Source organism: Triturus cristatus, chromosome 11 (assembly GCF_964204655.1).
Source record: "Triturus cristatus chromosome 11, aTriCri1.1, whole genome shotgun sequence".
NCBI classification, from domain to species: domain Eukaryota; kingdom Metazoa; phylum Chordata; class Amphibia; order Caudata; family Salamandridae; genus Triturus; species Triturus cristatus.
The window spans coordinates 145,308,069-145,335,135 of NC_140594.1; the positions used below are offsets into that span (position 1 = coordinate 145,308,069).

Consider the following 27,067-nt stretch of genomic DNA (forward strand, 5'->3'; position numbering starts at 1 on the left):
CTTGTTTTCACATAATTGAACTCCTCCTCCAGACAGTAAGATAAACCCAGTTTTAGGATGTCTTTTTCTCTCTCAGTTAATGCAATTTTTGTCAGATTTATGATTGAAGTATCAGTTCCCATTGTTAATTCTTGTTCTGCTTGTTCTTGGCTCTCAATTCACTGCCTGAATTGTTTTGCGCCTTTGCGCATCTATTGACTCTGCCTCTTCCTCTTTGAGGCTTTACATTGCTTGCAAATGTCCTGGGACGGAGGTTGAATCTCCTCTCCTGCTCTAAAAAACCAAATTCTTCAAACACAGAGGGAGGCGCTCCTGCTATTAATCCACTAGGACCCTCATCTCCATCAGTCTCTAATTCGGAGCTTTGAATACTGCTCAATTTTGACTGTGGATCTGCTGTTAGTTTACCACTCACATTCATCCTTAGACGACTAAGGGTTTAGAACTTTTTCGCAAACGTATAGATTTACCCTCGGTCTTAGTCGATTTTATCCCGCTAAAATTTCTGCGCCTTCCTTTCTTTGATTGACTCTTCCAGTTTGCGTAGCCTTTCCTTCATCTCAGTTTTAAATTTAGTTACTGCCTCTTGATCTACTTCTTTATCTAACATGCCCAGGATTTGTTCAATTTCTTCTATGATTTTTAATCTATCAATGTCAGCGTACTTGATCAAAATTGCAAGCCTACTTTGCAAGGATTCTTGGTTGTTATTCGCCCACTCTCAAAGCATGTTTGGATTAGGGTCCTCATATGTAGGGGCCACTAAAATCCTCAAACTTCTAGGAATACGCTTGACCTCTAAGTAACGCTGAAAAGATTTGGACTCCCACCATTTGGATAATTCTGCGTGTTTCAGCTTTTTGAGTCTCTTCAAACGTGTTGTCAAATCCGGCGTAGTCACATATTTTAGTGCTCCCACACTTTTTTTCGTGCTCACCACGACAATCGATAGTGCCTTTCTTTAACTTCATCAGCTGACATTATGCCAAATAAATCTTAGTGGATATGCACCACTAGTCAAGAGCCGCCGGTGTCTGCGTTTTAAATAACGATAGAAATACACCTTTTCACTGGCTTTCCCTCTTCCCAAAACACAGCACAGCAGAGTCCATGCTTACCTGGGTGTTGCGGCACCCTCCGCGGGTCTTCCGACTCTCCGGGTTGCACCACACACTCCAGGCTCGCTCCGGAGAATATTTTCAGGCACGTTGCCGCTTGCCTTCTTTGGCAGTGAGGGTGGGCGTCGGTTGTAAATCCAACATTGTTTGCTTGTGTTTCAGCCGCTGCTGCTCCAGATCAAAAGGCGGGCTGTCTTGCGGACCACCCAAGCGCGGTCCGATACAAATCATCACACTTTCCCTTGAACAACAAAGAATGACGACACCATGTCTTCACAAAAATATGATTTAATTGTTAGCGGTCGGATGTGTTTCGCCGGTCCTGTAGGCTTGCTCACCAACAAATTCAATAACGTTTTTAGCCATTTAAAATATTACTTGAGTGGTGTGTCAAGTGTGAAACTACTAAAGAAGTGCATTGGAAGACAGACTGGTAGTTATTCAATAGAAAATACAGTCTTTGAAAAATACACACAGTTTGAAAAAATATATATGCTAACGCTTTGCCCCACATGATTCCTAGATTAAAAACAAATCAATGTAATAATGTGACAATAAGGCACAACATTTCTATTTTGCTGTGCACTATAGCAACACGCATGAAAGGACATGTGCCCAAACCCAAATCAGTTGAACATTGGATATGATTTGTATTATGTGCTACATTGTATCGACACATATATTTAAGGATATGTGCCCCAAATCCTTCAAAGTTAACAATAAAGAGTCTAAATAGACATACACCATTCCTTTACGTCAACTGCAACTTTGCAGCTGTTTTAAGTTACACTGTCACAGTCATCTATAGGACTAAATATATTTCAGATTCTCTATTCCCCACTGCATTACAACTTACTTCAAAGAAGATTTTGGACACTAAGGGCCTGAGTACGATCTCGCTAGGAAGGCCTCCAGATGGGTTCTGGAACGAGCCAATCCGATTCGGAGCCTATGTTTCCGACCGAATTATCCCCCGTTCCAAACGACCAAGTATGATTCAAAGCTCTCATCTGCGTTGACCGAATCATTTCCGAGCCCGATCCTGTCATTCCGACTCGTTCGCAGCCGAATTGTGCCACTCAATGGAGGCAGCTTCTGAACAAGAGAGTACGATGCACGATCCGGACAGCGGTATAGACTCAGTCTCAGCAAGATGAAACGGCTGAGGGAATTGGACTTTGGGGGTCTGTAGCAGGCCCCCCCCCTTAACCCGGGGCTCTCCGAATCAGGCCCGTGGGGGTACCCTTACCATGCATGCACAGTGTAGCGGGCACCATTGGATGCCCACAACAGGGTGTACGGTGCTTCCCCACCCACCCCTTTTTGCTATTGGAGCCTGTGTACGCGTTCAGTATACAGGCTCCCATAGAGTTCAATGGGAGTCTGAGCGAACTGAGTCCATCACCATACGGGTGCATCATACTCATTCGCTCGGACTCGCAGAGCACAATTCGCCAGTAAAGCCCTCCGGTTCTGAGTCGTACAGAGGGCTTTCCTGGCAAGATCGTACCCAGGCCCGAAAGGGTTAAATATATAATTCCCACTCCGGAATAAAATAAGTCAGGGAAGATGATGGACACTAAAGGGGCAACATATAATATTCTCACACCAATCTAACATAACGGAGGGAAGGTGCTGCACACTAAAGAGGCACAATTCACCATTCCCACTCCGATATAATTTATAAAAATAAAGATGTTGGACACTAAATAGGCAAACATTATAAAGCCCCCACTACCACAAAAGAAGAAACCCACAATATAGCACACTATAAAGTTAACATTTACTATAACCACAACAATATCAACAAACATCAGAAACATGTTGGCCAGTCCTGAATGTGGTTACATGACATGACCGTGTGTTTAACCTTGGGATGACTCACACAACGGAATAAAGAAATTCGAATTGTATATGTGAGCCAGACCTAATTTTATTTAAGACTTCACGGGTCTTTTCCTGCTCTTTTGGGGTTTGCATAAAATTATTCATTTATATCTTTTTTCACACTTTCCTAAATGGGACACAATTATTTTCTATGAGAATGATATCGATGATGATAAAATCGTGAGCAAACTGGTGAGAACCTGCCAGCAGCTCCCTTGGTGTTGCGCACGTGAGATACTTTCTCATTTTTTCCTCACTTTTTGTTTTTTTGCACTATAGATGTTGAGTGACTTTATACATGGCTGGGTATTTTCACCGTTCGGGAATTAATAAATATTAAGTTGTATGGCACCAGGGATTTAATGATAGTTCATGATAAGAACTACTAATGAAGGAGTAATAGATTTTTACATTACCCTACTAGAAATCCTATGTAATTAATCGGTCTACAGGTGTACCTTGTTGTTGCAAGGTTTGTTTTGTTGTATTACAGATTGAGTGGAGGGTAGCCTGGTATACATTTTCCCTCTCTAACTCCTTTTTGAATATAAATGATATTTAGGTTACCTGATATTTTTAATTCGATATTTTGTCCGAACACCCATTGCCACAAACAAAAATAAACAGGTATCTTTGGTACAATACAGTTTTTTGTCCAATCAAGATTCAAACTAAGCCACAATGGGTCATTGTTATATCTGGCATCCTTGGCGTGGCTTCCTCAGACTTTTTGCATTCTGATCTCCAGTTTTGCTGACCTCATTTTTGCTGGTTTTAGGACAATGGTCACTTTACCACTGCAGGTCAGTGCTAAAGTGCATGTGCTCTCTACCTAAAACATAGGGCCTGATTCCGAGTTAGGCGATGCGGAAGCAGGTCTGCCTTGCTGCCGCACCACCAAACCTGAGTGGGCACCGGCTGCTAAATTATGACTTTTTTAAACACTGGAGGACGGTTCTTTGGCGTTCCTACAGCCCTGCCTATTAAAATAGGCACCGCAATGGGAACGCCAAAGGAAGTACCTGCATGGCAGGAACTGGTGCAGTACATGCCATACTGTTACTGGGGTGCATGCACATGGGGGCCACAACATGTGCCCCACTGCATGCACCCTAGGGCCCAGAGGCAACAGGGGGCCCTGTAAGACCCCCTTTGTTTCCTCTCGGCCACGGTTTTCATGGAGGAGAAAAAAACATGAAAACTGTGATGGAAATGAAACTTGTAATATGCTTGGTAGGCCTGCAGCAGTCCCACAAAGCATATTGCGGTCTCAAGAACAACGCGCCACCACAAGGGATCTCTGACCCCCGGCAGTTGCAGAAGTGCAATGGCAGTTCGACCGCCAGAGTTGTAATACGGCGGTCAGAAGACTGCTGCCGCTGTGCCCCCACAAGTCTGGCAGTCCTTGGACTGCCAGACTCGTAACCAGGCCCATCGTAACATTTGGCTTAGCCACAATTGGCATATTTCATTTACTTCTAAGTCCCTAGTAAAGTGCACTGCATGTGCCCAGGACCAGTAAATTAAATGCTACTAGTGGGTCTGCAGCACTGATTGTGCCGCCCACTTCAGTAGCCCTTTAAACATGTCTCAGGCCTGCCATTGCAGAACCTATGTGTGCAATTTAAACCACCATGTCAACCTGGCAAGTTAACCCTCTTGCCAGGCTCAAAACATCCTTTTTAATACATATAAATTACCTTTAAGGTAGGCCCTGGACAGTTCAATGGGCAGAGTGCAGTGTATTTAAAAGGTTGGGCATGTAATTTTAAGTGTTACGTGTCCTGGTAGTGAAAAACTCTTACATTTGTTTTTCACTACTGCACGGTCTATCTCTCCCATAGGTTAACATTGGGATTACCTTATTACATTCTATAAATGTAATTTCCAATTGGGAAAAGATGGATATTTCGTGTTTGAAGTCTCTGGACTCACAATTTAAAAACACAAATTATAGTAAAGTTGAATTTTAAGTTTCAAGTCTGAGAATGCCACTTTTAGAGAGTTGCCATTTTCTTACTTTAACTACTCTTATGCCTCTGCCTGTCTCTAAATACATGTCTGGGGTAGGTGACAGCTGGGCTTTCTGCATTCCCACAACCACACACAAAGGGAGTTTAGGTGTGACTGATGGGCCATTCATCCTGATAGGGCATATACATCCTGATGGGTCATCATGAGCAGAATGGGAGGGAGGAGCTAGCACTTGCACCTAAATAGGCTATGCCTGTCCCCACACAAAGAACAGCATACTAGCCTGTAGTCAGTCTGGAGCCAGGGCATGAAGGGCGGGGACTTTGTGCACTTCAAAGAATTCTCTTTGAAGTATCCCCTACTTCAGAAGCAATACTGGGTATAAGTTCTGGACCCCTGACACCACCAACTCAGTACACTTCTGGACCTGAGGACATTCTGCCAGGAAGAAGGACTGCTGTGCTGTTGAAAGGAATGTCACCCTGCTGGAATCTACTGGACTCCTGCTCTGCTGTGCCTGCCCTGCTGCTGCCCTCCTTGCTTAGGAGTAAGAAGGACTGGACCTGCATCTCTACATCCTCAAGAACTTAAGTGACTCCAAGGGCTTGCTGTCTTGCCTCCTATTTTGAAGTATCAGGGATATGAAAATAAGTTACTTACTTGTAACTGTAGTTCTCCAATATTTAAATCTTTGATAGATTCACAAGCTTGAATCATTCCCTGTCGTCGAAGTGGGAGTCCCACGGTACTTTAATAAAGCAGTACGTTTAACAACATAGGCTATAATGGTACTAGGCCCTGAATTAAATAGCCTATCTAAGTTCTTTATAAAAAAGGACCACAATTATTCTATAACCAATCGGACAACAGCACCCTCTAGAACCTTCCCCACAGAGGCGGCGTCCCTCAGATTTTCGAACACAAGTGGGAATAATATAATTCCAAAGTATAAGAGTGAGCCTGTAGGGGAGGAGGGTGGGTTGCACGTGAATCTATGGAAGATACCAATACTGGAGAACTACAGTTACAGGTAAGTAACTTATTTTCTTCTCCAGCGTTTGCATCTTTCATAGATTCACATGATTGAATCAGAATAGATAGCAGTAAACATTTGCAGTTGTAAACATACAATGATAAAAATAATAATAATAAAAGCGGATGGTGGCAAAAAAGAAACTGATAAAGGCTCACCTTATTGAAATAGATGGCGCTATACAGCTTGTCCCATGGCTGCATTAGCTTTATCTGCAGCATCCAGACAGTAATGCTGGGTGAAGGTATGAATGCTGGACCATGACACTGCCCTGCAGATTTGTTGAATCGGCACACCAGCAAACAGAATTGGTGGTTAAGGGTCATTCTGCTGCGTTATGGCAGAATTGAATGGCTGTTGCAATCTATCTTGCAATAGAAGGTTTAGAAACCGGTAGTCCTTTATGTAAATTTCCCTAGGCAATAAATAACGGATCAGATTTATAGAACTGTCTTGTTCTGTACAAATAAAACTTAATAAATCTTTTAACATCTAAGGTGTGTAGAGACCTTTCTGCAACGGTTTGTGGGTTTGGAAAAAATGGCTTTAAAACAATAGGTTCATTAAGGTGGAAATCCAAAGGTATTATTGGAATTAATTTGGGGTTAGTCCTTAAAATAATGCTGTCCTATTGGAATTGCATGAATGGTTGATTTATAATGAATGCATGCAGCTCGCTAACTCTTCTAGCTGAGGTTAATGCTAATAGTAATGCCGTCTTCCAAGAAAGATATTTCAAATCTGCCTTGTGGATTGGCTTAAACAGGGCTTTCATTAACTGGGTTAATGCCACATTGAGATGCCAAGAAGGAGGGGGTTCCCTCACAGGAGGAAAAGTTCTAAAGAGTCCCTTAAGGAACTGCTTAATGATTCTTGCTAACCGGAGAGAGGGTGATTTTTCAGATCTCCTAAAGCAAGATATTGTTACTAATTGACTTATTGACAAATGTGCAACGCCAGACTTAGCTAGTTGTAGAAGATGTGGCAAGATCTATTCTAGTGTAGAGAAGAACGGATGCAACTCTTTTTCTAGACACCATACACAGAAAGGTTTCCACTTTATTTGGTATGATTTGTTAGAGCTTTAGCAAGGATTTCTCTACAGTCTCTAGGGATATCTAAGGTTTCAATCTCATGGTAGTCAGGAGCCGGGCTGACAAATGTAGAGAGGTTGGATTTAGATGAAGTACCTGGCCCCTGTTCATGGAAAGTAACAATGGAATGAATGTCAGAGGAATGTGAGCTTGTTCCGAGAGAATTGCTGGGGCCATTTTGGAGCAATGAGGACTCATTTTCCTGAGTATCCTTGGGATTATGGACTCAAGAGAAATATGGACTCAAGAAAATATTTTTGACCATCCTATCAAAAAGGTATTTCCCCATGATCCTTTCTGGGGATGCCAACTTGGTAGTGTTGCATTCCTTGTTTGTCTTGGTTGCTAATAGATCGAGACGTGGCGCGCCCCAGCGAAATCAGATTCCCTTCCATAATTGATTTTGAGCTTCCTCACCACTCTGCGAATAAATAAACATCTTGGGAGGGGATGAGGAATTTTTATTTAGTTGTTATGCCCCCCTAAATAGTAATATAAAAAGAGCTCTTGGAACATTGTTGAGCCCACCATGACTTTTAGGGGTTAGAGTGAACCCGATGATGAAGCATGCCACTATTAGAGTGGACGAGGATTATTTATAAAAAAAGGTTTTTCCCCCCTTTCCCTGCCTCCTACTGCTGTGGTTTTTGGGCATGGCACGTATCAACCCCACTCTTGAAAGTTGTCTCTACTATTAGAGGGATACCTTTACGGTTATAGATTAGTTCTTAGGGAGTATGTATCCCCCTCACCTTTTAATATATGAAAGGATCTCCCCACCCTTCCAGGTTTGGAAGGTCCTGTGACCTCCTTGACTAAAGTTTAGAATACACCCATAAATCCCACCAAGAAAGACGTTGTTTAAAGATGTTAAATTTGCAATGGCCCCGTCACTGGATAAATCACTAATCATCAGCCATTTGTTGTTGGTGCCAATAAAGTACAAATAATTTGCTGATGAATTCATAGACTAGAAACAATGTGCTTGCTGCCGCATCATAAAGAACATTGGGGCACATGCATCAAACTAAAAACCGGTCGCAAACGGGCAGATTCGCAGAATCTGCCTCTTTGCGACCAGTATTTTTGCATTTGGGATGCATCATCCCAAATGCAAAAATCGCAATTTAAGTAATCGCAAATTTGTGATTACTTAAATTGCAAGTGCATTTAAGGCATCGCAAATTGCGATGCCTCAAATGCAATTCATGATGATATTTAAAATACCGTCAAATGAACCCAAGTGCATTTTTCAAAGTTCAAGGTTACACTAACACACACATGCCCTTAGGGCATGTGTGTGTGCAACATGGGTTTACCTAGCAATTTTAAAGGTGCTACAGGGTATCATCTTGGCACCCTAGCACCCTTGAAATTGCATGCGCAATTTGCGAGTACCTAGTACCTATTGGGTACTCGCAAATTGTGCATGAAATTCCCATCCATTCCTATGTGCCATTAGGCCCATAGGAATGAATAGGAAGCAAATCCTTAATTGTGACTCGCAATTTGCGAGTCGCAATTAAGGAATTTGTAGGAATCGCTGTCATGCCCCGCGGTCCAAGCTCGTCGACGCTGAAGTATTGAAGGAACCCCGAGGCAAGTAGACGCGCTTAGCGTTCTTGCTTCGAGCTTCATTTCCGTCCCACGCTTAGTTGCCTGACTTCCGGTAGAGCATTTCCTGTTTCCGTCTTCGTTCTTGTGTGCGAAGGCGGCTTGCTGTATCGTTGCCGCTTTCTCCTCCATACACGGCGTTTCGTCCTGCGACCATCCCCACCATCGCTAGCAGGTCGGACATCGCCTCTCTCCCCTTAGTGCAGAGAGAGAGGTTCCTACAGTGTTCCTGGCTTCTGTAGCACTCAGCATCTGTTATCTTTTCCAGTGTTCGTGGCTCACAGCAGTGCTGAATCCCAAGCGCTTTCTTTCCTTTCAAGCCGGGCTGTTTCCATTGCTCTCCACATTTGCTAGGCAGTGTCTAAATCCGCATTTTCCGGCCCATACTGTATCAGTTGTCCCCCTCCTTATTTTCCCCCGTTATTTCCTGCTTGTGGCACTCAAACCAGTGGCGGACTCTGTTCTTTCTATCGGCCAGGCGTTATTCAGTATACGTTTAGCATGGTAGTGTTCTTTTGCGTTGCACATCCTAGTGTGGGTGTTTCTATACCATTTCCTATTAACGAAGGTATCCAGTCGTTCCATTGGGATATTTGCATGGATCTCTGTGCTGACTCTCCTTCCGACAGAATCACGGTAACAGTGCAATGCGCTGCTTTATTCTTCAATAAGTGTATGCTATATATGAGAAGGGGAACTCAGGGGGACTCTATTATTTTGACAGGTTGTGATATATGTCTCAGTAGAACAACTACCCTCCACAGTGGTCTCAAGGCAAAGTAGAATCCGGGGAGTCGGTAGTCCTTCAACAGAACTGCTGGGGGTAAGCTGCATGAAGGAATAGAGTAGGCTCTAGTACTGGTTCCTACTCCCTTCTAACGTTGTGCTCTCATTTACGTAGGATGTTACATTTGACTCCTTGACGCCTTCACTCTACAAGATTAGAAGTAACCACACAGTGGTAGGTGAGGTCAAGTGTCGAGTTATATAAGAGGGTTGTTCTTATGTACTAGTACTTACACAGTCTTTATTTTTACAGGGTGTGTGCGAGGTGTGTGTACCCTTTCTTCAGAACCAGACGCCAGTTACGCCATTGAAGTGCAAACCCGCCTTCCCTTGTTTTGTTTCCCTGTTTTCCCCTGGCGAGTCTTCCGAATCTCTAGAGCCTGATAGAGTCGGAAGACCGCTGGGGAAGACTGAGGTATTCTCATCAGGTTCCTGACGCTCCTGCAGAACTTTCTGGCAGCCCTTACAATCGCTAATTTATTTACGATTCCTACATGCATAGCCAATAGCAAATCTTTAATTGCAATTACTTAAAAATCGCAATTAAGGATTCACTATTGGCTATTTTGATGCCTGTGGGGGCTGGTGCTCTAAATCTGGGACTAAGGTGGGGTTTCATTGATGACATGCACACCTAGCCTCATTGAAGAAAGGTGTTCTGAAGATTCACCATCATGAAAACTTGAACAATGGTATTATTTTTCATTCTCACTCAACTGTAAGTGCCTCTTCACTTTTTATAACTAAGAAGAAGGTAGATTTGACTCTTTGAATCAATGAAAGGCAAGTGAATACAGGGAAAACTCAAGGATTAAGGACTGCCTTACATTACGTTCAAGTAGCCAGAAATCAAAAGGAAAAAATCCTCCACTTTCATGACTCGTCCAAGTCATTATATATAGTCCAAACTACAGCCAATCAGGTGACAGCACCCTCCAGAATGTTCTCCTCAGAGGCTCAGGCTCTCAGAGTTTCGAGCACAAGTGTGATCCAGAGTGAAAAGAGCATAGAAGAGCCTCTGAGGGGAGGTGGGTGGGTTGCATGTGAATCTATGAAAGATACTAATACTGGAGAACCACAGATTACAGGTAAGTACCTTTTGTTCTTCTCCAGTATTGGGGTATCTTTCATAGATTTGCATACCTGAATCAGAGTAGAGAGAAGTAACTCTCTAACAATACTAGTAAGATTATCATCACAACATAAGCATATGCATATCACAGAAGATATGTAATCACAGATATAGATATTTCTATACAAATATACACATATATAGATATATATATATATCGACACATATATATACATAAACAATCATAGAAGATCTGTAAGTCAGAAAACAGCAAAGAGGAGGAGGGAAGAACAGAGGCTCTCCTTATTTTAAAAGATTACGGAGAACCGCCTGTCCCACAGACGTGTCTGCATTGCTGGCAGCTTCCAGACAGTAGTGCTTGGTAAAGGTGTGCCTGCTGGACCACGTAGCAGCTCTGCAGATTTGATGAAGAGGCACACCAGCAAAGAGAGCGGTAGAGGAAGAGATTGCTCTAGTAGAATGTGCTCTCGTAGTTGTTTGTAATGGTCTGCCTGCATGCTAATGACAGAAACAAATTGCAGCAGAAATCCAACGAGCAATGGACTGTTTGGATATTGGGTGTCCTGTTCGCATCTTTCCATAAGCTATAAATAGTTGATCAGATTTCCGTATTGAAGATGTCCTCTGTAAATAGAATTTTAGACACCTCTACATTAAGAGTATGCAAAGCCCTTTCCGCAGGTGATTGAGGATTAGGAAAGATAGTCTTTAAAATGACCGGTTTGTTGAGATGGAAGTCCGAAGGAACTTTAGGCATAAAAATGGGGTTAGTACGCAGCACTACTGAGTCCTTGGTGAATTGAAGGAAAGGTGGTTTAATAGTGAAGGCTTGAGTATCACTGACCCGCCTAGCTGATGTGAGAGCCAACAGCAGAGACACTTTCCATGAAAGAAACTTCAAATCAGTCCTATGAATAGGTTCAAAGGGGTGTTGCATGGGTTGTGAGAGCACAATGTTAAGATGCCAGGATGGAGGTGGACGGCGGATGGAAGGAAACATGCGAAACAATCCTTTGAAGAACTGCTGAATGACCCTAGAGGAAAAAAGAGAGTTGGAACCATCCTGTCGGAATCTTGAAATAGTCGCTAAGAATACTTTAAGAGTAGAATGGGAAAGGCCTGATCTTGCCAAATGTAAAAAGAAAGGCAAAATTTGTTCGGGTTTTGCATAGATTGGATGAATGTTAGCGGCTTGACACCACAGGCAAAATCGTTTCCATTTGAGCCTGTATGTCTTTATTGTGGAAGGCGCTCTAGCATTGGCCAAGACTTCCCTAAAGTCCGAAGGATTGTTTAAGTGAGCAAATTCAAGGTGTTCAGGCGCCAGGCCGCTAAACGCAGGGATGCAGGATCCGGGTGGCAGATCTGTCCATTCTGAATAGATAGAAGTTTCGGTATTGGTTGCAACTGAATGGGATCGCATTCGGAGAGAAGGAGTTTGGTGAACCAAAGCTGGCGAGGCCACCTGGGAGCTATGAGTATTAGGCGACATGGCTCCTTCTTCATTTTCCGGAGAACCCTGGGAACCAACGGTATTGGTGGAAAAAGGTAGGCATAAATCCGCGACCAGTTCATCAAAAACGCATTCCCGCACGATCCTTTGTGGGGCAGCCAGCATGCGAAGAATGGGCATTTGCGGTTCTGACTGGTCGCGAACAAGTCCAGATCGGGTCGACCCCACTTCTGAAAAATACGATCCAAAGTTGGTTGATGGAGCTCCCACTCGTGATTGGAAACTGTCGACCTGCTGAGGAAATCCGCGAGGACGTTGGAAACTCCTGGGACATGGATTGCTGTCAGACTTATCTGATGTTGGATCGCCCAATCCCAAATTTGCTGGGCTTGCTGAGACAGTAAAACGGATCTTGTCCCTCCTTGTTTGTTCAAGTAGTGCATACTTGTCGTGTTGTCCGTTCAGATCAACACCGATGCTCCGAGAATGAAGGTGCGAAAAGACTTTAGGGCCAGGAAGATATCTAGCAACTCTAAGAGGTTGATATGCCAAGTCCATTGTTGAACATCCCATTTGCCACAGACGGTGAGTCCTTGCAGGTGCGCTCCCCATCCTTGGAGGCAGGCGTCCGTGGTGATGAAAAAACTAGAAGCTTCCACTAGAAATGTGCAGCCTGCCACCAGTGCAAAGCTTTCCAAATCCGAGAATTGATGTAGATGAGATCGTCGAAGGCTCCCAAAACCTGTAACCACTGTTTGTTGAGCTCCTCTTGCAGAGGTCTCATCTTGAGACGGCAGTTGGGGACCAGGGGAATGCAGGCTGAAAGCATCCCCAGAAGTGACTTGAACTGCCGGACTGAAACGCACCTTCTTGATCGCAACAATTGGGCGAGTTTGCAAAGTTTGAGTTGTCTTTTGTTTGAGACAAAGGCTTTTGTCAGCAGTGTCTATGGTGGCTCCCAAGAACGTTCTCCTTTGTGATGGGACGAGGTACGACTTGTCGAAATTTACAGAGAGGCCCAGAGATTGGAAAAGAGACAGACATCTCTGAGTATGGGCGTTTGCCTTATCAAGGCGAATTCTTTCACAATCGCAATCGTCTAAATAAGGAAAGATTTGAATTCCCTCCAGTCGAAGGTGTGCTGCCTCCGGTGCTAAGACCTTGGTAAAGACACAGGGCGCGGAACGTAGTCCGAAAGGAAGGACTTTGAACTGGAAGTCCCTGCCAGCCACTCTGAACCTCGAGAACTTTATGTGTCTGGGGAGAAATGGTACATGAAAATAAGCGTCTTGGAGGTCAAGAGTGGGAATGTTATCCCCCGCAGTGAGGAGTTGAAGGATTTCTTGAAAAGTCAGCATCCGGAAGGATAACTTTTTTAGATATTTGTTGAGGGAGCGAAGATCTAAAATGGGTCGCCATTCTCCCGATTTCTTTTTTATTAGAAAAAATCTGAAATAGAAACCGGTTCCTCTTTGCAACTGAGGAACTATTTTGATCGCTCCTTTTCGTAACATCAAATTTATTTGGGAAAAAAGCTCTGTGAGGTGAGCTGGAGGTGGTCCTTTGGGAGGAGAATTCGGAGGAAGTTTTACAAATTCTAGAACATGGCCTCTGGCCACAATGTCCAAGACCCATTTGTCTGTTGTTATAGCTGACCAGTTTGAGTAAAAATGGGATTCTTCCACAAAACTTTTAAAGGGGTAAGCGGTAGAGCAGGTGGCAGTTGTCACTGCTTCTTAGACGTATCACGTCCATGGTAGGAAGTCTTTCTTATGTTTTGTGAATAAGAGGTAAGTTGGTTGTTGCCTGAAGGATTGTTGACGCTGAGTAGAGTAACGTTGGTTACTCTGACAGGACTGGTATTGTCTTTGCTGATTATCGCCTCCTCGACCGGAGAAGGATCCACGGCCTCTAGCGCCACAAAAAGGCGGTTTCCGAAACTGAAGAGTACCGAGAGATCTTGTTGTCTCGGTATCCTTTTTAATGGCCTCGTCAACATGCTGACCAAAAAGAGACTCGCCGTCAAAAGGCATATCAATTAATTTAGCTTGAACCTCCTGGCAAAATGATGTAGCTTTTAGCAAGCCTTGTCGCCGCAGGACTGCAGCACCTGCCAGTTGTCGAAAACCCGTAGACGCAACATCCACAGCCGAATCAATATTCTCAGCCGAGATCCGTTCCCCCTCCTGAAGAATTTTAGGCGCCTTAGACTTAGAGGGCTCAGGCAACATGTCGATGTAGGGAGAAATGTGCAACCACATCTGTCAATCGTATCGACCTAAGATAGCCAGTGAATTAGCTGCAAGGACGGTCGTTGCTGCCATGGTCGAAACTTTCTTCCCAGTAGCGTCCAGACATCTCCCATCCCGATCAGGAGGAGCTGACAGCAGAGAGGAGGGATTCCACGCTCGTCGTTGAGCTGCTTGGGCTATAATGGAATCTGCCTTTGGCTGATCTATCTGACATGCTGGCGAATTGTCTGGTGCCTTGTATTTCTTCTCGAGGCAGGGCAGGACCACAGGAATAGAAGCAGGAGCTTTCATAACCTTTAGTCCTTCCTGCCAAATAAAGTCAATAATAGGAATCGACCGTATTTGTTTCCTCAGTTGATCTTTAAAATCGTAAAGGAAACAATCATCCTTCTTTGTTTCCATAGGAAGGAGGAACCGTTGTGTTGCCCTCTCCATGAGAAGATGAAAACCTCCGATGTCAACTGGAGGAGAGTTAACTGGAGCAGGAGTAGATGGAGACGGAGTTTGTATCTGGTAGTCGTCCCATTCCGTAAGGAGTGATCTGTCATCCAGTTCTCTTTCCTCCCTGTCATCATCCATGGTGTTAGCGTCCTGAGAGTGATGCGAAGGTACTGGAGAATGTGGTCTGGGTGACCTCAATGCTGATGAAGATTGAAGAACAAGTGTAGGTGGTATAGAAGAAGCTGATTCAGATGGAGGAAAACGGCGATAATAATCGTCCAACATGTATTGCAGATTATTTAGAAGAGCCAAAGGCATTTGGGTCATAGGAATTGGATCTGGAGCTGAAGGAACAGTCTCCTGGCAGAAATCATCTTCTTGATCCACATCTTGATATTTAATGAAGAGCTCAGAAGGGCTCCTGGCAGTACGAAACCTATCACCCTCATCCGATTCTTCATCATCTTCTTCATAATCCAGCAAATGCTGAGGTAACACAAGAGGAACCTTAGAAGGGAAGGCGTGAATTAGAGAGAGAACCTCCAAGGAAGATCCACGTCTTTGTAGCAAAGAAGGCGTTGCTGTCGACGGAGGCACCTGTGTGGACGGTGTCGTAGACGATGTTGTGGGCGTTGACGAAGACCAAACCTGAAGAGCCATGCATGAAGACAGTTGTAGCGTCCTTCGAGGTAGCCGTCGACGAGGTAGTCGTTGACGTGGATGTCGATGAAGTGATCGTCGACGAGACAGCCCTCGACGACGAGGCAGCCGTCGACGAGGCAGCTGTCGATGAGGCAAATGTCGACGAGACTCTTTTAATCTTCATCGTCGAAGGAACGTCCTTCGTCGACGGGACTGGCTTCACGGAGACGGATACCAGCGTCGACGGCGATGATGCCGACGACATTATCATCTGCGGCTTCTGCGACGAGAAAGGAGCAGTCGACGTCATGCCGATGGTAGGCTTCGTCGACGAAGACATCGTCGTCGAGCTCGTCGACGAGGGACCCTGTTTCTGAGGTAAATCTCTGTCAGAAACTTGTTTTGAAGCCTGAGACTTCACAGTCTTTCTCGGGGCGTAGATGGAAGAGTTTTACTGGTGGAGGAGTCTTTTTTGAAGTAGAAGGCAGCTCAGCACTCTTAGAAGTGTGCTGTTTTTTCGACACCTTAGCCCCAGGAGAAGATAAATCTGTGTCAGTTGTCCTCTTCGTAGAGGAAGTAGTCTTGACAGAGGCAATAATCCCAACTTCAGATAAGGGATTGTCCTGATCCTTAATCTTCTGTAGCCACAGAAGTAGATGCCCCTCTCTGTCCCTCAGAGTCTTTTGTGGGAAAGTTCTGCAGATCTTGCAGTCTCTCACCTGGTGGTCAGGATACAAACAGTAAATGCACTTCTTGTGGGGATCTTCTGAAAACAGCCGGAGCGTCCCACAAGATTCACAAGGTCAAAAGAGATTTCTTTGAAGAAGACATCATAAAATGAAGAATTCCTGAATAAACTAGAGAAATACTGAGCAGAGCTCAGAGAGACTCCCTTTACACGACGTGTGGTATAAAATCTGTAGCCTGAGCTTCTAAGGAGAACATTCAGAAGGATGCTGTCGCCTGATTGGCTGTAGTTTGGAGTACATATAATGACTTGGACGAGTCATGAAAGTGGAGGATTTTTTCCTTTTGATTTCTGGCTACTTTACTTCCTTGTTCTAGATTACCTATGATATGGTTTCTATATGCATGTATATTGCTATTTTTATGTACCGTGGGACTCCCACACCGACAACGGGGAATGATTCAGGCATGTGAATCTATGAAAGATACCCCAATACTGGAGAACACCACTACGTATTATTTTACCATTTCATCATGTTAATGAACCCAGAACCCACTGTCTTCTGGTTATTGCCAGCAAGTTAAGGAGAGCCAATGCATTATCTTTTATTATCTTCTCTATGCGTGAGCATTAACAACAACTAAAATAAACAAAACAGATTTCATACCTAGGTTTTTCTGACATGGCCTCGGTTATACGAACCAAACAAGCAAGATTTAAAACACTTTTTTTCACAACTGACAATCATTATATGAATATGGGGAAGTGTCCAAGGATAATTAAGGATATTCGGCATAGTCCCAGGACACAGTGCCTTACCTGCTTTTGTCTTCACAATATCTAAAAATGGCTTCTTTGGTAATAAGTCTGTTGGTTCTTCTCATTTCCTGCAGAACAGCAGTCATCCAGTCTTCAACACGTCCTTCTGCTGGTATTGAGTTTCGGAAGGCCATCACTTCTCCTTCTGCTGAAATCATTGCAGTGGCCACTATCCTTTCATTTTCACTTTCTTCAAATTTTAGGGATGCTATATTATCATACATCTAAAACATATCAAGTGATATAAGGTGAATGTTCAGAATATCCCAACAGGAGTAATACTTTGCAATTACATCAGAATGACACACTGCACATGGGATTCATGGACCTAATGTCGGCCTTTGATCGAGTAAATCGATCAAAAGTGTGGCGGATCCTAGGGCATTTGGGCATGGAACTGAGTCTGGTATCCTTTTTACATTATGCCCACAACAACACAATGACTGCAGTAAGATTTAAGGATGATGGTAGCGTAACAGATTCCTGGGAGGTTAAGCGAGGGTTACAACAAGGGTTCATCATGGCACCTCTACTGTTTACACTTTACATAAATAAACTAGGAGATCACCTTATAGGCAGTACTCAAGACATCCCAAGAGCCGGGTCCAAATTGGTCCCAGCATTACTGTACACAGATGATGCTGTGTTGTTCGCTAGGACTGCCATAGGTCTCCAAAATCTTTTAAATGTCTTAATCGATTTTATGGAGTCACTAGATTTAGCGACCAATTTTACCAAGTCACACAATGACAAAGGGAGGTAAAAAGGCCGCTAAGACAACGTTTTTCTGCAGGGGGGTAGAATTGTCCAAAGTGTCCACTTTTCCGTATTTGGGTTGTTTTTGATAATAATGGGTCCTGAGCTGCACAAAGGCAATTAAAAAAAGAACACTTTGGCCAGAGCAGTCTAGTCGTATGGGATTTTGCCAAAAGATTGGGGTCGAAACTAATTCCTGCCATACTCAAGGTTTATAAAGAGAAATGTATCCCTATGGCGACATATGGGTGTGATGTATGGGGTTACAAGGATGTGAGGGACATTCAGGGGGTCTAGAAAAAATTCATGCGCTGCCTCCTAGCGCTCCCCTCCAGTACCCCTGCCTTTATTTTACATGAGGAACTTGGCTTAGGGTACATTTCGGATCATATTGCTACTGCACCACTGATGTATTGGTTGAAGATTTGGTCAAGTATCGCTCCCACCCTGATTCAGATGGTCATTATGTATTGTATTGCCCTTGATGGGGCCCTACAAATTCCGTGGCTAAAATACATCAGGGATCAATTGACGCTGCTGGGTTGTCCAGACATGTATAGAAAACCAAGATCTTTAGGGCCGGCAGCGATCAAGGATATTAAAATAAAGTTCTTGATTAGGCGGCAGGTGACTAGGGAGGGACTCGAACTAGCCAAGCCCATGGTGAGAAGGTATGTCATCCTTAGTTCGACCCCAGAGCTACAGCCCTATCTGTCACCAGTAACAAACATACAACATTGTTTTGTTTGGGAAACAGACATTAAATCAGATGCGTTACAACGCAAGCGATTACAATGTGGTCTGTACAATGACCACATTGTTACCTCGCAGTACATTACAACGCAAGTCGTTACATCGACTTGCTGTATGGCGCGCGCTAACCTAAGGAATAGTATAATTTACTATTCCAACACCTTCCCTACTGTTGCGAATAGTAAATTATACTATTCCTAAGTCCAGCGCGCCCCCTACAGCAAGTCAATGTAACGACTTGATTTGTAATGTACTGAGATATAACAACACGGTTGTTGTAACGAGCGCGTTGTAATCGCATATGTTGTAAACGCTTGCGATGTAAGGTGCTATGTTAGTTTTGTTTTAACTAGATTCCCGCTGAATCAGGTATCCTGGTTTTTAGCCTTCACAAAGGAGTTCTCACGGCCAGGTACCTTAAAGCCGTGCCCCTGCGATAATTTCTCGTAACGGACACTTTGCATTTCATCTTTTTCTGGGAACTTTATACCCCCCTTCGTAAGAAATGTATAATGCCAATATTGAGAGAGGCAAACTTTGTTCAAGTAAGGCCCGCTCTGTTATTTTTACAAATGCTACCCTCCCCTGTGGTCTGCTTTGCGGTTGCAAGCTTTCTGCTAGGGGCAATGAAATTCAGGAAGAAGATGTCCCTGCAGTAGCTGCATAATAACCTTCGTAAATTTGTTTATAATATGATATACTCTTTTTAAATACTTAAATACTTATTCATGGGGACATTTGTCAAGCACCTATTGCTATAGTATTTTACTTGCTGAAGCTTTTAAATGTATTGCCATCCAGGTGACTTTTTATAATGTCTTTTACTTCAATTAGACTTAGGTGATTAATGACTGTACATGTAATATGTGTATGATGGAGACCTTTCTAATAAACATGTACACTACCCGCTCTTTTTAATGTATTGATTGTCCTTTTAAAGTCTTTTACATGTTTTAACGGAGTGCTTTTATGGCCTTTGTTAGCCGAATAAAGTATTTTTAACTTGACTTGGCTTTTTGATGCAATAGTTCATAAAACAGATTTCTTTAAAAAAAGAAAGAATGTAAGGGCTGAGGATTACGTGGATTTTCCAGGCACTGAGGGGCCCTTGTATTAACTTCTAGCAGAAAGCCTCTCAGTAGACAAAGTTCCTGCATTGTTCTAGGAGGAGAAAGCATTTCAGAGCCATATTTAAAACGATATGGCACTCCTACTCTCTCCTCCAGTGCTGGTGCACAATTAAGGTGTCTAGCACCATGCACACACCATTGTACAATAGTGCAATGGTGTGTGCATGCCCTCTAGCAGTGCTGTCTAGCACAGGTTTTACTTGAAGGAAACCCTTCCAATACAAAATACTATCCTTGGAAAAGCTTAAAACTTTTCACAGACTGCAAATGTGATTTACAATACAGCACATATGCAATGTTTGAAAATTTGGGTGAAATTAAAACATTTCTACAACCTAACGCCTGCCTCAAGGAGGCATTATTTCTTTGCTATAAGCAATATCTACCATCGGCAGCAGATAAGGGTTTGGGACATAAACCATGGGTGGTAGCATGGAAATTCTGCCGCAAAACCCATGGGCTGCCCCTTCAACGCAAAGCAGAGTACATAACCGGTACTTTCTAGTGTAAATAACGTTTTCAACACTTTGTGCCAATATGAATAATTGCTTCTGACTTTACACCGGAGCAACGTGTGGATAAATATGGCCGTGAATTGCAAAGCCTATCTGAGTTCCATCAAGGCACAACCAGTACTATACTGCAATTAGAAGATCAACCTGTGATACTGGAAAACACACAGAGGACCTGGAGTACCGGGTTCCTCTTCCACTGATGTTAAAGGGAACCTAACTGGAATGACAGCCTTTTGTTCATGGAGACTTTCACCCCGAAACCATTGTGGACCTTTAGCTGTTATGCCAATTTCCCTCCAATGCTCCTGGAACCTACAGTGAATCAGTAGCTGGCAATATTATGGTTGTTACAATGGCCTAGCCTCTGTTGCACAAGCCCATCCTTAAGAATGTAACAATTCTCAAGCATAACAAATGATAGTATGATAAGTGGATTTCACTGAACATGAATTTTAGTATTACAACTCATTCTAAGAGACAGAAACTGCTTGAGATTTGGAATCAACTCTTCAACATGGGCATCCCTCCCTTGTATGTAACTCAGCCAGGCTAAGAGTGGTGAATGAAGAAGAAAATATATATATATGTTCATGTTGAGGCAGTCAGTTCTTTTTTGGACAGCACTGGGGGTGACTCCTAAATGGGCTCAGAAAGGCATCCTTAATTTTTTGGGGCTAACTGATCCTGTTTTTTTGTTATGTGGTATTGGGACTAGGGACCTGAGGACCCAAAATACGATTTCAAGACATGTTTGGTGGATATCAACACTAGAGCTGGTTTTGCCTACTGCTTCCCTGAACCACAATCCCTTTCTTTTCCTCCATCCAACATTTCTATTCCTACGTTCTCCTAAGGTAAGCATGGGTTTAATTGTTGTATTCCTGTCGTAATAGGCACATATATAAAAATCCAAATCCAAGGAGGTGGTATTAATTGTACTTAGAATGCATCTTGTGGAATGCAGTCCATCATATTGGACTTTGTTTGGTTTCTTAAGTTTTGTTATTTTGTGATTACATTGATTATTTAATGCTTGGCCTATATTGCTGGTAACACAAAAAGATTTACAATTAAGATAGCAACAGTAGCCTACGAGGACTGCTGAATCTACTAGATGTGTTAACAAATGTAATTACATCATTTAAAGAGGCCTCTGAAGGTGCAAAAACTCACCATCATCCTCCTCCTGTTAGTCAAGCTTAGAGTGGTAATGCGCTGGCACAACAGCCCATAACCTACTGTTAAAGACTGGTTGCAGGATTCTGTATATTGCCAGGAACAACTGGAATCCTTCTGGGTACTGGTTCGGGCACCTATGTGACCTAAAGATTTCTGAGGGTCACTTGGGATATACCTCACTCTCCAGGGGGAAGAGTAAGAGTGCCCAGGCTGACGGCCCAGACTAATGCATGATTGTGCCACATCGACACCCAGAGTGAGGGAATACCATTGGCTCTTCCCAGTTGTAGTGGAGGAATCAAACTGATGAACTGACCACTGTCAACATGTTATCATGTCTTGATTAGAGAAAGCTCTATCAAATGTATTTCTACATTATGAGATAGAAATGTAAAGGCAGAAGCGGGGGGGGTCAAATGGTGAATTTAGTACGATATAGATTCACATTTGCTAATGCGGACATGCCTGTCAAATCATTGCTCAGTGATGCGCATACGCGGTTTTGCCTGTTTGGTTGTTATACCTTGAGCTCAATAAAATGTTATAAAAGTAAAAATATTTTAAAAAAGAGGGCTAGAAAGGGTTAAGGCAATTTTCATGAGCCTGTTGACAAATGTGATACCATTTGCTCTTATACCAATGCCTAGCAAGGTATTGCCTTATTGCACTTATGATAGCAACGTATGTTTCTGTAAGCCTGTTTCTGATAAGCCCAGTTTTTCATGAATACAGCCAAGGAATGCGATGGAGAAGCATTCCTCCCTGCTGAATCTGGGTATCTGGACCATGTGTAAGCTTTGGGAAGTTGTTGCTAGAAAGCAGGATCAAAATCATCAATCTTGGCAAGGATAGAATTACAAGAATCAGCACAAGGATGTTGGGATTTTTTTTTTTTTTTTTTTTGAAACCGTTTATTACAAGTCTCAAGAGTATACAAGTATGGGCCTACAACCTTCCAGCCGGCCGCTAGCAATGACAGGAACATACGACATACATTTATGGAACACGTGGTGTTGCGGAGGAGCATGCTCAGGAGGTAACAACGTCAAAAGCCACATCAGCCAGACCCCACTATACGGTTTCATTTTAAATTAAGAACAACAAGAAAACCACACCCACAAGGCAACCCACAATCGGGAAATAGCAGCACGTGCTTCCCTAGAGGGGGGATCCCAACTATCCACAGGAGTCTAAAGAGGGGGAAGAGAGCAGAGCGAGGACTGGGGGAACCCAATGCCCGGCATCGGGGGAATGAGTCGGCTAAGGGGACGGGGCTGGCGAGGTATCAGGCAGCAACGGTGGTGCACAGATACCCCCACGGTAGGCGTTCCAGGGGCCCCATACTTTCACCCATGTCCCAGGCTTACCCCTCGCCACATACACCACTTTTTCTCGAAACATGCACCAGTCCATGTGTTCTTTCCAGGCCGAGACCGTCGGGGGCCTCTGGGATCCCCACAGTTGAGCAATATCACGCTTGGCTATCATATATCCCAGAGTCACCCACCACGTCTGCGGCGCCGAGTAATCAGTCGGTTCCCACACATTCAACAGGCATCTCCTCGCTTCAGGCAACAGCGCCACATGCGTAACCAGTCGCAGCACCTCATGTACACCACGCCAGAACCCTTCCACCTCCGGGCACTCCCACAAAATATGCAGAAAGGTCCCCAAAGCACCACACCCACGCTTACACAACCCATCTTCAGCATAGCCCATACGCAGAAGCTTTGGCCCCGTCATGTAGACCCGGTGGAGTATCTTGAGCTGGACGAAGCGCAGGCGAGCCGGTATGGCCACCTCCTTCGGGGAGGCCACCGCGGAGGTCCAGTCCTCGTCGTCCAACTCCAGCCCGTCGGCAATCCAAGCCGCACGAAGGGCAGTCAACAGGCCCGAGCGATCGTTAATCAGCTTTTTGTATATCAGTGAGATCGTGCCGTCCGGGACGTGCCCATCCAGCATTCTATCCTCCAGGGGGGAATATTCCGGGATGGAGGCAACTTCCGAAAAGACGGAGCCCAGCGCATGACGGACCTGCAAATACCGAAAGTATTCACTGCCCTGCAACTGAAATTCCGTCTGCAGCATATCGAACGTTTTAAATCCTCCCCTCGTCCAGAGATCCCCCACTTTACTGATGCCTATTATGTCCCACTTCTCAAAGCCCTTAGAGGTCCACAGGGAGCCCAACCGCTCGGACGCGTATAGTGGTGACGCCCGGGTCAAACGGTCCCTCCACCCCATAGCTGCATTGGCCGCGTGCCACACTTGCACCATGACACGCGTGGGGCCCGTCAGACGAGCGTCGGGCGCGCTAGAATAAAGCGCTCGATTGTAGTCGCCACCTGGCAGGAGCATCTTGTCCATTGCGAATGCCGGGTTTAAGGCGGGCCCGTATAGGCCATGGTTAATTGCAGCTAGCTGGAAGGCCCAATAGTACCGTTTAATATCCGGGAGGGCAATCCCCCCGTCATACCATGGGAGCGTCAACTTCGCCAGGGCAATACGCGGCCTCCCGTCCCAGAACAGGCGGCGCTGCAAACTCTCCACCTCACGGAAGTAGCGCGCTGGGACGAGGTCCATGGTGTTCTGCAAAGCGTACAGGAAACGCGGCAGAGACATCATCTTGAACAATGCCGCCCGGCCGAGCGGCGAAAGCGGCAGGCGCCGCCAGCGTGCGACATCTACCTTCAGGCGCTGGAGGGGGGGAAGCAAGTTCCGTTCATACCGGGCCTCCGGGTCCAGAGTAATGAAGACACCCAGGTACCGAAATCCCTGCGGGGCGATCTGGATCGGACAGCCCCGCGGGAGAATAGGAGCCTCCCCAGAGAGAACATACACGCACGATTTAGCCCAGTTGATGACGAGACCGGAGTTACGACCAAATGAATGTAAAATATCAACCAGTACTATCAGTGATTTACATGGGGAAGCTAGGTACAGAAGGATGTCATCAGCGTATAGGGATACGCGGTCCTCATACTCGGGGGTCCAACGGAGACCACGGATGGAAGGCTCCCATCGCAGCCACTCCGCCAGGGGCTCCAAGGCAAGCGCAAAAAGGAGCAGCGATAAGGGACAGCCCTGTCGCGTGCCCCGGCCCAGCTCGAACGGGGCCGATACTCTTCCGTTCACCACCACCTGCGCCAATGGGCCCGAATACAACAATTTGACCCAACTGATGAACCCTGGGCCAAATCCAAACTTCGCAAGCATCGCCCAGATGTATGGCCACTCAAGCGTATCAAACGCCATGGTGGCGTCCAAGGACGCCAAAATGGCCGGTTCCCGTATGAATGGGACACGTGCGAGCACCCCATGCAACCGCCGCAGGTTAAGGGCTGTGTTGCGATGGGGAATAAAGCCGGACTGGTCCTGATGAACCAGATCGCCCACCACGCCGACCAGCCGATTGGCCAGGACCTTGGCGAGAATTTTGGGCTCCGCATTCAGTAGCGAGATAGGCCGATAGGAAGTAACCCGGTCCCGAGGTCTCCCTTCCTTGTGGATCACCACGATTGTAGCCAGACGCTGGTCAAGCGGGAGGGAGCCCAGCGAGTGGGCCGCCAGGAACATTGCGCGGAGGTGGGGCGCCAGTGTATCCGGTCGCAACTTGTACAACTCGATAGGGATACCATTCGGGCCCATGGCCTTGCCAGAAGCGACCGAGCGTATGGCGAGGGCGATTTCGTCGGAGGTGGGAGCGGCGTCCAGCGACACCCTGTCCTCCCCGGAAAGGGACGGCAGCGCGATATCCCTGAGCAGGGCACGGGAATCCTCTTCAGAGCAGGAAGAGACCGGGGAATACACCTCGCGGAAATAATCCGCGAAACAGGAGACAATTTCTTCTAGCTCAGTTACACACACACCATCCGTTTTCTCAATCAGCGGGACCACACGATTCACTCTCTCCTTTTTGTCCAACCACGCTATCAGTTTACCAGCCTTATCACCCACATCATACAGTCGCCCCTGTTGCTCTCTACTGAGGCCCCTGGCCGCCTCCGTGACGAGGGCCCTATAGGCCGCTTGCTTGAGTTGGAGGACATGTAGTGCAGCATCCGTCACCCCACCTTCTAGATTACCCTCCAACTCGGCTATTTCAGCCTCCACCCGGGTCAACTCCTCCCGCTCGCGCCTCCGGGCGTGGGAAATAAGGGATAGGGCCTCCCCTCTGAGTACTGTCTTGAAGGCCTCCCACAGGGAGATAGCCGAAGGCACGGACCCCACATTCTCATCAAAATATCGCTGCAGGGATTTAATCAAGTCAGCGCGAATGGTGGGGTCGCGCAGGTACCAGGAATTGATTGGGACTACCCTACCCTCACCCCTCGGAAAGACATCGAAATGTAACAGGAGCGGGGAGTGATCCGAGATACCCCGTGCCAAATGGCGCACCTCTCCCACCCTCCCGACATAGGCCGCCGGGACAAGGACATAATCAAGCCGTGAGAGACTACCATGGGCCCCCGAGTGGAAAGTGTACTGCAGCTGCGTGGGATGTTTTAAGCGCCAGCAGTCCACCAATCCCAGTGTATCCAAGAGGCCGGATAGCCACGCCTGTGCCCGGGGGAGGTCCCTAGGGGGGTGACGATCCACAGTCCCAGAAACCACCGCATTGAAATCCCCCCCCACCACCAGAAGCCCCCCCGGAAAGCCAAGGAGGAGGCGCCCCAGGTCTGCAAAGGTGGTCGACTGCAGCCCCGGTGGGACGTATACTGACACAAAGACAACCACTTTGCCCTCCATTCTCCCCACCAAGACAGTGTAACGTCCCCTATCATCGTGGAGCAACTCATCAATTTCCAACGGGAGCGAGTTCTTTACCATGATGCCCACACCCCTTGAGCCTGACGTGAAGCCCGAGTGGGCCACGAGGCGGTAGCCACGCCGATTCATGGCACAGAAGGAATTGCCAATAAGGTGTGTCTCCTGCAGAAAGACTACATCGGGCGAGAGTCGCTTCAAAAACTGCAGGACCACACCTCGTTTGATCCTGTCCCCCAGTCCATTAACGTTCCAAGACAACAAAGTTAATTCCCTACCCCCCATCATACACAGAAGCCATCTTTCGTCCCCCCGAGAGCACCTTAGAACCAACACAAAAATAAGTTTGCCTTGTGATAAAAACGAACAACACCCCATCCCTGCCCACCCACCCCAACAGAACTCCCCCCTCCCTGCATCCCTGCATCCCTGCATGAGCCCAAACAGCCCCCCCAACGTGCAGTGTGCCTGTCGCCCCATAGATAGTTAAACTAACTAGACCCCCAGAGGAGGAGGGAGCACCCCCAAGAGACCCCACACAACCTCCATAGGAGGGGAACTTACACGAACAGACGCATGGTCAAAAGTGGCATCATTTTTGTCCCGAGCGAGGCCTAATATTAGTCCCTCAGTCCTGATCCGGCGAGCCCTCTCCCCCCACCGCTCCCCCCCCGCCCCACCGATCCCGATCCCCAGACAGAGTATCCAGCCAGTCCCCGGCCGCTTCGGGACGATCAAAAAAGTGCGTGCGACCATCCACCTCCACTCGCAGCTTAGCTGGGAAGAGCATGGCGTATTTAAGGTTTAGGTCCCGAAGACGGCGTTTGACACCGAGGAAGCTCAGCCTCTGCTTCTGGACCGCTGGGGTGCAATCAGGATAAAAATTAACGTCCATATTCTCAAGTCTAATCGGTCCCTGCAGTCTGGAGGATTGCAGGATAGCGTCTCTGTCCCGAAAATTGAAAATCCGGGCAATGAGAGGTCCCGGAGGGGCTCCGACCTTAGGCCTTTCCCCGGGAACCCTGTGGGCCCTCTCCACAGCAAAGAATTTACTCAGCCCCCGTGGCTGGAGA

The 27,067-nt window shown here is 45.9% G+C and overlaps 1 protein-coding gene across 1 annotated transcript in view; it reads right to left on the reverse strand.

The window, feature by feature from the left end:
• The window catches only part of DNAH10 (dynein axonemal heavy chain 10), a 1,995,301-nt gene that overhangs the window by 1,107,860 nt on the left and 860,374 nt on the right, over positions 1-27,067 (reverse strand). Inside the window, exon 30 of the mRNA XM_085636177.1 lies at positions 16,895-17,118. Within this exon, the coding sequence (XP_085492303.1) occupies positions 16,895-17,118 (224 nt within the window). The remainder of the gene's footprint in view (positions 1-16,894; positions 17,119-27,067) is intronic.